Genomic DNA, 11,185 nt, shown 5'->3' on the forward strand with positions numbered 1-11,185 from the left:
GGGGATTTGACAAGCTATTGAAAACTTATTTGTTTAATTCTGAAGTGTTTTGAGAAATTGGTTTTATTGTGAAATTAGTTTCGGTTCAAATATAGTTTTTACTGGAAAGCCAAGGAGTGATTCAGAGAGTATCAAGCCTGTCAAACGATTTCATTTGATTTGGAGCTAGTGTTTGCTAATTTTACTTTCAGTTAAGCTAAAAAATGTTAATGTATCATTTCTTCTACCCTTTGTTCTGTTATTAGTCAGCTTTATTATTCAGGTACTGAATATAGTGGATTATCTAGGCTTTTTACTTCCAACCCTTTTGGTAAAATGTGGATAGGAGTTCAGCTTCTAATTAGCAGTCTTGAAAAAATTTGATAGTAGGAAATGTTATTAGTTAATACATTAACTTCATCTTGTTGCTCATTTCCCAGAAATTCATTCCAAATAAGTATACATTTCTGTACCTGTAAAAACTTAACAGGGGTTGAGAAGGTAGAAGGTAAATATTTTTGGTAGAAGATTAAGATTTATCTGTCTTATCTTTAAAAATACATTTTTTTTTTTTAATTTTTTTTTCAACGTTTATTTGTTTTTGGGACAGAGAGAGACAGAGCATGAACGGGGGAGAGGCAGAGAGAGAGGGAGACACAGAATCGGAAACAGGCTCCAGGCCCTGAGCCATCAGCCCAGAGCCTGACGCGGGGCTCAAACTCACGGACCGCGAGATCGTGACCTGGCTGAAGTCGGATGCTTAGCCGACTGCGCCACCCAGGCGCCCCCATACGTTTTTTAAAGACTTTATTTTTAAGTGATGTCTACACCCAATGTGGGGCTCAGACTTACAACCCTGAGATCAAGAGTCTCATGCTCTACCAACTGAACCATCCAGCAGTGCCCAGTAGAAAATATTCTTAATAAAATACTATAGCTCAGCTTTAAATTGGAAAATTGATGGAAAATATTTTTATTCCCTCCACCTATAGATGGTGGAATATTGTATATAACTGTCATTAGGCTCGTTTAACTCATTCACAGCACCACAGACTACAAAGGTTGATTTCATAAGCCACATAAAGCCGTGAAAGTGATTTTTTTTAACTTTTTGTTTTCTTATCAAATTTTTAAAATTTAGGTCTAATTGACACACAGTGTTACATTAGTGCAACATAGTGATTTGACTAGACAAGTCTATATGTTACACTCTGCTCACCACAAATGTGATTACCAACTGTCACCATACAAGACTATTATAGTACCATTTGACTCTATTTCTTTTGCCATACATTTTATCCTCTTACTCATTCCATAACTGGAAGACTATCAGTCTCCTTCACTTATTTGCCTACTCCTCCCACCTCCCCTCTGGCAACCATCAGTTTGTTGTCTGTATTTATGGGTCTGTTTCTGCCTTTTGTCTTTTTATTCATTTGTTTTGTTTTTTTAGATTTTACATACAAGTGAATAAATCATATGGTATATGTCTCTGTAAAAGTGATTTTAGTATAGAGGCACCTAGGTGGCCCAGTCATTAAGCATCTGACTTTGGCTCAGGTCACGATCTCGCAGTTTAGTGAGTTCGAGCCCCTCATCGGGCTCTGTGCTGACAGCTCAGAGCCTGGAGCCTGCTTTGAATTCTGTATCTCTCTCTCTCTTTCTGTCCCTCCCCCACATGCACACACTCTCTCTCTCTCTCTCTCAAAAATAAACATTAAAAATTTTTTTAAAAAGTCATTCTAGTACAGTCACATTTTTTTCATGTTAGCCTATCTCAGCATTTTTAAATTTTCAGCCAGAGACACTGAAATTTCTGTTCTATCAAGGCCCTTGGGGACATAGGAAGATTAGTTGAGGGCTTATAAGTAAATTTAATTTGGGGGGTGAACATCAGATTTTAAAGTTAATAAAATCATAGCCAACAAATAAATATATGCCTCAGTTGTGTTTCATGGCTTAAAAGTGTAGGGAGTGGGTGGTAGAAACATGAGAGAAGGGTATTAAGCTAAATGGAGGAAAAATGAGATCTATATGTATTCTAGGAAGAGTTTTCAAATGTGCAGATTTTAAGTAACATTGCCACCTTGTGGCTTTTAGGATATTTTTAGGAAATTTTGTGTTTTACAATAGTAGATGTAAAATGGGGAGGGGCTCAGGAGGGATGCGTGGTTACCTCTATTTAAGTGGCAGGCCAGATACTGAGGGCTAGAAACTTCTTCCCTTGGTTTACACTTTCTTACTATATTTAAATTTATTTCTTAAGACTGTTTCTTTAGTCTCTTCATTGTTCTTGTTGAGATGGTGGATTGATTCAGAGATTAGAATGAATGTCCTAATGGAGATTTTGGGGATGGGTGTGAATTCAGTAAGATCTTGCTCTACGATTTTCCTGTATTCTTTGTTTATTAGCAGCATAATATCCTAAAGCCCTAGGAATGCATGTATCTGCCCTTCTAGCATTTGGGCTGTTTTCTGGTTTAACTGGGACTTTATAATTAATTTTGTGTTTGTGCTTGAGGATCTTAGCTCTTCCTCTCGGTGGACAGCAAATCCATGGCAAGAGCTTAACCTCGATTGACCGCTTCAGCCTGTTCTTAACACGGATATCCTTGTAACTGTCTAGCCTGTGGCTCTAGGAGCAGTAGGTTAAAAAAAGGGGTAGGCAGGTTCCACATGACAGTACCATGGGTGAAAAACAACTTGACATACCACTTTCCCTGCTGCAGTGAGTCAGTAGTATCTTTATGTTAAAAGCTTGAGTGTTCCAACAAGACAAATGTATGTTTTGCTCATGGCAGTTCTGGCTGGGAGTTGGACCCTTTTGCTTTTATGTGCTCTTCTCTCTTCCTTTTATTATATATCCACCATCACTTCCCTAGTTCCCCCATCCTTTGCTTTTTATTTTTACTAGGGTAGGATTGGTTGATTAGAAATGTCAATAAATACAGCTGACTTACAAGTGAAGCCCTTTTACCATAAATTGTCAAAGCATTTAGTGGAATTGTTCTCAGTGGTAATAGGAAATAGTCATAAAAGTGAAAGCTGCTGTAAGAGAAGTCTTGTGTTTTTAATGTTTACTTATTTTTGAGAGAGGCAGAGCACAAGTGGAGGAGGGGCAGAGAGAGAGGGAGACACACACTCTGAAGCAAGCTCCAGGCTCTGAGCTGTCAGCACAGAGCCCGATGTGGGGCTTGAACTCACAAGCTGTGGAGATCATGACCTGAGCTGAAGTTGGAAGCTTAACAAACTGAGCCACCCAGGTGCCCCGGAGAGTAAAAGAGAAGTCTTCTATAGAAACCTAAAGGGTTTTATTTTATTTATTTTTATTTTTTAAAGTTTATTTTATTTGTTTATTTTGAGAGAGAGTGCAGGGAAGGGGGCGGGTAGAGAAAGAGAATATCCCAAGCAGGCTCCCAAGACAGTGCACTGTCACTGCAGAGCCCGACGTGGGGCTGGAACTCAGAAACCACGAGATCATGACCTGAGCTGAAATCAAGAGTCAGACACTTAATCAACTGAGCTGCCCAGGTGCCCTGAAGCCTAAAAGGTTTTAATGTCCAAAAGTGTATAGAAATATGATGGTCTTTGTGTTAGAACCTTCTCTGTCTTCTTTTCTCATTCTAAAAGACTTGTAAAAAGCTGCTAGGTGTAAACTTTTTGGTTTTTTATACTCTTTTTAAAAAATTATTATTATTATTTTTAAGTGATTTCTACACCCAGTGTGGGGCTTGAATTCACAACCCTGAGATCAAGAGTTGCATGCTCTATTGACTGAGCCAGCCAGACACCCCTATTTTAATTTTTGCTAAAATACCCTGTGTTTAATGACTTTAAGTGTAGGTCTCAGGAAAAACTCATTTCAAAGTTTTATGAATTATTAAACATAACTTTTAGGGTAGTCACTCTTTGCAGAAGAATAAATGAAAACTGTCATTTTCTTCCCATTTTTATTAACTTTATTTTGAAATAATTTCAAACTTCGAGAAATTTCAAGAATAGTACACAAATGCCTGTATACTCTTCACCCAGATTTGCCAGTGTATTGTTTTGCCCCATTTACTTTATCGTTCTCTTTGGAGATACATGTGTAATTTTCTGACCATTTGAGAGTAAATTGCAGCTAGATCCATTTCTTCTGAATATTTTGCTGTTTAATTCCTAAAAACAACATGCACTTAAAACCGCAGCACAGTTATCAACATCAGGAAGTTTAACATTGACACACAATACCGTTATCTACAGATCTTACTTATATTTTACCAGTAAATCTTAATGTCCTTGATAGCCATTTTTTAGTGGTCCAGATTCCAGTCCAGAATCTTCTAGTTTTCATGTCTTTTTGGTCTTTTTTTTATTATTATTAAAAAAATTTTTTTTTTAACGTTTATTTTTGAGACAGAGACAGAGCATGAATGGGGGAGGGTCAGAGAGAGAGAGACACACAGAATCCGAAGCAGGCTCCAGGCTCTGAGTTGTCAGCACGGAGCCTGACGCGGGGCTTGAACCCAACAAACCGTGAGATCGTGACCTGAGGTGAGATTATGACCTGAGCTGAAGTCAGACGCCTAACTGACTGAGCCACCCAGGTGCCCCTATGGTGTTTATTTTTGCAGGATGTCCTTCAGTTTGTCTAAGGTTTCCTCATTATGGACATTCTGATTGTGCTTCTGGCAGGAATTACAGAAGTGATTTCATGTCCTCAGTGCCTCACATTAGAAGACAGTTTATTCCATTACTGGGAATGTTAATTTTGATCACTTATTTAAAATGTCATCAAGTTCTCGAGGATAAAGCTATTTTTCTTTTAATTGGGAAAATAGTTTGAGATTGTAAACATCTTATTCCTCATCAAATTTTCACCCTTTAGTTTTAGCATCCATTGCTGATTGTTGCCTAATTCAGATATTACTATGATAGTTTACTTATTATATTAAGGTTGTGTCGGGGCGCCTGGGTGGCGCAGTCGGTTAAGCGTCCGACTTCAGCCAGGTCACGATCTCGCGGTCCGTGAGTTCGAGCCCCGCGTCGGGCTCTGGGCTGATGGCTCAGGGCCTGGAGCCTGTTTCCGATTCTGTGTCTCCCTCTCTCTCTGCCCCTCCCCCGTTCATGCTCTGTCTCTCTCTGTCCCAAAAACAAATAAACGTTGAAAAAAAAAATTAAAAAAAAAAAAAAAGGTTATGTAATGCTCTAATTGTCACAGATTTGGGCAGTGGGAAGCCCTTCAAGCAAGATTCCACTGCTTCTGTTTCCAATCTATAATTTTTTAATGAAAATATTTAATTTTGATTTATTATTATTTTTTTTATTTTTAAGTAATCTCTACACCCAGCATGGGGCTCAAACTCAACAACCCCAAGATCAAAAGTTGCAAAGTTGCATACTCTGTGGACTGAGCCAGCAAGGCACCCTAATGAAAGTATTTTTAAAATCTAGTATTTAAAATCCTGTGAATTGCTTTTTTATTGGTGCTAAATTTATTTTACTTTTCAAGGTAGTGTGATGTGAATGCTTAAATATCTTTATAATCTCTGAGAAGATGGATGTTATCTTTATTATTTGTAAATATATAAGCTTAATTTTTGTGTATACATCAAAGCTGTATTTGGAAGTAGAACACCAGTTAATTCAGCTTGCTGAATTGTATCAGTGTGATGTTTTCTTGATGTTGATCAGGAGATTAAGACCACTAATGTCATGTATTTGTATGTAATTTGTGTAATTTAAAATAAACTTGGCATACAGGTTTACGTTAGGACAGAAGTTTGTACTTGCCTTCTTGGTATCATTGTGTAGTTAAGATTCAGGAATAGTTTTATATTGTATTTGGGGCAAAACTGAGCATAGATATTTGTGGGACTTAGCACATTATGAAGAAGAAAAGGCTTAGTTTTAAAAATCTGATGATGCAGTAAGTGCAATTGCAAAATGCTGGTTTGAGTTTCTTCTGACTAAATACTGTAAATGCTGTTACTAAGCATGCTCATAAACTTACATATAACTGTATTAGGAAAAAACAAATTTAGCGATGTCTAGGTTGTTTTTTTTGATGATTACATGGTATGTATACACACATAAATATATATATCTTTTTTTGTTGTTGTTTAAGTCCAAGTTAGTTAACATATAGTGTAATAATGATTTCAGGAATAGAATTTAGTGATTCATCACTTACTTATAACACCCAGTGCTCATCCCAGCAAGTGTCCTCCTTATGTCCCTTACCCATTTAGCCCATACCCCCACCCAGTACCCCTTCAGCAACCTTCAGTATGTTCTCTGTATTTGAGTCTCTTATGCTTTGTCTCCCCCTGTTTTTATATTATTTTTGCTTCCTTTCCTTTATATTTATCCATTCTGTATCTTAAATTGCACAAGAGTGAAATCATATATTTGTCTTTTTCTGACTGACTTATTTCGCTTAGCATGATACACCCTAGCTCCATCCATGTTGTTGCAAATGTCAAGATTTCATTCCTTTTGATCACCAAGTAATGGTTCATTGTGTATATGTACCATATCTTTATCCATTCATTCATTCGTCGCTGGACATTTGGGTTCTTTCCATAGTTTGGTTATTGTCAGTCGTGCTGCTATAAATATTGGGGTGCATGTGCCCCTTCCAAACAGCACTTCTGTATCCTTTGGATAAATACCTAGCAGTGTAATTGCTGGCTCATAGGGTAGTTCTATTTTTAATTTTTTGAGGAACCTTCCTACTGTTTTCCAAAGTGGTTGCACCAGTTTGCATTCTTAGCAAATTCTAGTTTTTCTAATTTAGCAGTGCAGTTTGGGATACATACGTTTATTTGTATTCCTAGGGGTTACATTATATTAAAATAAGAGATAGTAGGCAGAATTTTTTTCCTGCTTTTATTGAGATGTAATTGACATAACATTGTATTAGTTTAAAGGTATACAGTGTAATGGTTAAATATAAATGATTGCCACAATAACATCTGTCACTTGGCATAGTTAATGATTTGTTTTCTTGTGATGAGCACCAGAATTTTATTTAAAAGTCATCTGTAGGGAAGGTGCTTGGGTGGCTCTGTCAGTTAAGCATTGGACTTTGGCTCAGGTTATGATCTCATGGTTCCTGGGTTCGAGCCCCGCCTTGGGCTCTGTGCTGAGTCAGTTCAGAGCTGGAGCCTGTTTCAGATCCTGTGTCTCCTTCTCTCTCTGCCACCCTCCCCCCCCCCCCCCCCCCCCGGCTCATGCTCTGTTTTTCTCTCTCAAAAATGAATAAATATTAAAAATAAATAAATGTCAGCTGTAGCCTGTTACCTATTGCTAAATTCATAAGTAGTTTGTGAGTGAGGTTAGTTGAAGACCTATTATTTGCTTTGTAGGAGCTCTTGATTGAGTTGGGACTAATTTTACATAAAACAATAATGCAATTTAATTTAATTTTTTTTTTAAATTTTTTTTCCCCAACGTTTATTTATTTTTGGGACAGAGAGAGACAGAGCATGAACGGGGGAGGGGCAGAGAGAGAGGGAGACACAGAATCGGGAACAGGCTCCAGGCTCTGAACCATCAGCCCAGAGCCTGACGCGGGGCTCAAACTCACGGACCGCGAGATCGTGACCTGGCTGAAGTCGGACGCTTAACCGACTGCGCCACCCAGGCGCCCCTGCAATTTAATTTTTTAATTGTGGGTGCAGATTTTATAAGGATAGTACAAACTGTGGTAGTTAAGTATCAAGGAAGGAAGGGGTTCGTGGGTTCAAGCCCTGGTTTGTGGGTTCAAGCCCCACGTCGGGCTCTGTGCTGACAGCTTGGAACCTGGAGCCTGCTTCAGATTCTGTGTCTCCCTCTGCCCCTCCCCTGATCGTGTGCAGTATCTCTGTCTCTCTCTCTCTCTCTCTCTCTCTCTCTCTAAAATAAACATTAAAAAACAAAAGAAAAATCCAGATTTTCTGAAGCCCAAGGGTAGATTTTGGTCCATAATAGAAGACAGGTTAGGTAAATCGTATCCATCCAAATTATGAAGGATAAAACCAGGTAGATGAGCTTAAAATTAATGAGAAGTGAAGTGCTGTTTAAAGTTTGACTTAGGGGGCGCCTGGGTGGCTCAGTCAGTTGAGCGTCCAACTTCGGCTCAGTTCATGATCTCACAGTCCGTGACTTTGAGCCCTGCGTCAGGCTCTGTGCTGACAGCTCGGAGCCTGGAGCCTGCTTCGGATTCTGTATCTCCCTCTCTCTCTGCCCCTCCCCTGCTTATGCTCTCTCGCTCTCTCTCTCTCTCTCTCTCTCTCTCTCTGTGTCAAAAATAAATAAACAATAAAGCTTGACTTTGGTCAACTGCAGAGATTTTTTTTAATTGCAATTTCCTATTATAACCAGTATGTTTATTACCAAAACTTTGGAAGATTATACAGGAAGGGCAAAAAAATGACGGGAATCAAAACTTTTGAGGTCTTTTTTGTGTTGGACTGAATTTCTTATTCTTGAATTGGGTTTAATTTGAAGAGATAGGAGTGTATGGGTGAGTTATTTTATTAAATTTGAAATGTTACAATGACTTAAATAATATCCCAGGAGCACCTGGGTGGTTCAGTCAGTTAAACCTCTGACTTTGACTCAGTTCATAATCTCACAGTTTGTGAGTTTGAGCCCCGCATGAGGCTCCGCACTGACAGTGACAGCCTGGTTGGTATTCTCTCTCTGCCCCTGCCCTACCCTACCCTGCGCACTCTGTCTCTCAAAATAAATAAATAAAACTTATATAATCTCCATCCATCCATCCATCCCACATCTTGGTATGTTGGTGAGTTTATCCCTGAATTCCAGATATGTGAAATGGAACATCAGAAATAGGTAACTTGGTACCTGGGTGGCTCAGTGGGTTAAGTGTCCAACTCATAATCTCTGCTCAGGTCTTGATCTCAGCATTGTGAGTTCAAGTCCTGCATTGGGCTCTATGCTGGGAGTCTATTTAAAGAAAAAGATAACTGCTCTTAATACTGTTTTTATATCTATGGATTAATTTAGTGGTGGGGGTAGTCTGTTCATCACAAAGCTTCACTTTGTTGATTTTTATATAAATATTTGTAATAACTTGGTGTAGAGAAAGAGCCTATATAGTCATATATAGCCCTAGGTTTGAATCTTGGTTCTTATTAGGTAATCCTGGTCAAGTAAATTTTTTGAACTTTAGTTTTCTTATCACAGGAATAATAGTCTTTACAGGGTGGTTATGAAGATCATTATTACGTACGGTGTCTGGAACATGGAATCCCATAAGTGGTAGTTGCTGTTCTTAGTAGGAATCGTATTTACCATGGGGTAAATGGGAGCAGATGATTGATTCTACTCCAACAGATTGATGAATCAAGTAATAAGTTCAGGCCTTGTGCTTCTTAATGTTTTTGCTTTTAAAAGGCACATGGATTGAATTATAGTTTAAGAAATTCTAATACATGAGGTAGTGTGTGAAATGGGAGGCTGTTTAGGATAAATTTATGAAAGGCACATAAAGAATGATTTTTACTAAGAAATAAGCATGTAGATTTTTTTCAGGGAAAACTTAAGTATTACAATCAATTTTCAAAATTCTGTCTCTAAGTGGATTTTAAACTGTCCCTAGGGGTTAAGAGGATAATTTTCTTTCTTGTTATGGACTAAGAGCTTTCTGTATGTCAGTCCATTAATTCTTCCACAGTCTTGTGAGATATGTATCCTCATTTCATAAAAGAAGGAAATTGAAACCTGTGAATATGCCTAGAGCCTTGCTAGGTGTTCTTTGGTTTTTTTGTTTGTTTGTTTGTTTTTAGTATTCCTTATATGCTGCTTTCCTTCTTTGGGCTTTTGATTATGTTTGAATTACTTCCAAGGGTTCATATTTTGGGGGACTGACAAGTATTAGCCTAAACCAACTATAGGTGGAAAATAAATCTGTTCAGTCATGTAAGAAATTTTAAAGTCAAAAACATTTTTTTTTATTAATTGGTGTGATTGAGTGTTACTACTTTGGTTTAAAATACAGGAAGTAAAAGTTTTTATTTGTAAGGAGTATTCTATCTAGCACAAATAACTAAATTTCTATTGAGTTGTTTATAAAGTTCTAATTTTTAAGCGTGTTCAGATAAGTTTTAACTAATGATTTCAATTTTTTTTTAACCTCTGTAGGAACGTCAAGGTCGTGGCAAATAAAAGGCAGTTCTCCACAGACTGCAGCAACGGTTGCATCTGCATATCCTAAGAGGAAAAAAATGACCTTCAAGAGAATTAGGACTTTTTTCTTAATCTCATTGACTTCAGAGACGATTGCAGACCTGCAGTTTAAGTATTGGAATTTCACAAAAGACATAGGACTTAACTGGAAAATGAAAAAAAAAAGAAAAAGAAAAAACTAAACAAAAAATCCCTCTAGGTAGTTTAGGTGAAAAATGTCCCTTTTATTTTGGCTTTGGTTGTGATTTCAGAGCATAATGCTTTGTTTTTTTGTCTTTTTACTATGTTTTTCGGATTTTAAAGTCCGTAAGTGCATACAGTTTTCTCTAATTTTTAAACCCTTTCCTCTCCCCATTTTGACATTTGCACTTGGAGAACACTTGAGTTTCGAAGATTTTGGGCCTCCACCCCAGAAAGTGGGAATTTGGTTTTTCCCCTTCCGAACTGGAAGAACATTTTTATGAAGAATTTTTGTCTTGGAGAATTTAACAGTGTTACCCAAGGTTGTGTCTTTAAGGGTGGTTCATTTTCTCTGACCCTTTGTTACTCAAAGTAAACTACTAGGAGTCCTAAGAAATTTTCTGTTCTTGTACATTATACTGATTAAGTCAGGATTAATTTGATTTCAAAGCTAAGAACAGTGGTAAAAATTTGTTTACAGAAATGCATTTTGGAAGAGAAAAATATTGTAAAACGTGTAGTGAATGTTTCTTCAGTTTCTTGTTCAGCCAATGAGGAAAGGGCATTGCCTTTCTTTTTACCATTAATCACTTCTCAATAAACGTGAGATCCTGTTGAGCATCACTTCTAGTACCATTTATTAGTATGATTTGAGTCTACTATCTTTAATGAAAGATTTTGGAATGTAAGGACTTTTAAGAGGTGAGATGGCAACTATGTTTAGAAAGTTTGCTGAAATGAAACAGTTCAGGTTTGCTTTTGTATCCGGGACCTCTGTAAAGAAAAAGGTGGGCCAGAATTCATAATGCTTCCCAAAGAAGGTAGAGCCACTGGGAAATCATTCAGC

At 37.6% G+C, this 11,185-nt stretch overlaps 1 protein-coding gene across 3 annotated transcripts in view; it reads left to right on the plus strand.

Moving 5' to 3' along the window:
* Positions 1–10,962, plus strand: part of YTHDF2 (YTH N6-methyladenosine RNA binding protein 2) — a 34,599-nt gene extending 23,637 nt beyond the window's left edge. For all 3 annotated transcript variants that reach the window (XM_043574256.1, XM_043574257.1, XM_043574258.1), the window contains one exon: positions 10,114–10,962. In XM_043574256.1, coding sequence (XP_043430191.1) covers positions 10,114–10,137 — 24 coding nt within the window. In that variant the 3' untranslated portion in view covers positions 10,138–10,962. The remainder of the gene's footprint in view (positions 1–10,113) is intronic.
* The last annotated feature ends 223 nt before the right edge of the window (positions 10,963–11,185 follow it).

This window comes from Prionailurus bengalensis, chromosome C1, assembly GCF_016509475.1.
Source record: "Prionailurus bengalensis isolate Pbe53 chromosome C1, Fcat_Pben_1.1_paternal_pri, whole genome shotgun sequence".
Classification (NCBI taxonomy): domain Eukaryota; kingdom Metazoa; phylum Chordata; class Mammalia; order Carnivora; family Felidae; genus Prionailurus; species Prionailurus bengalensis.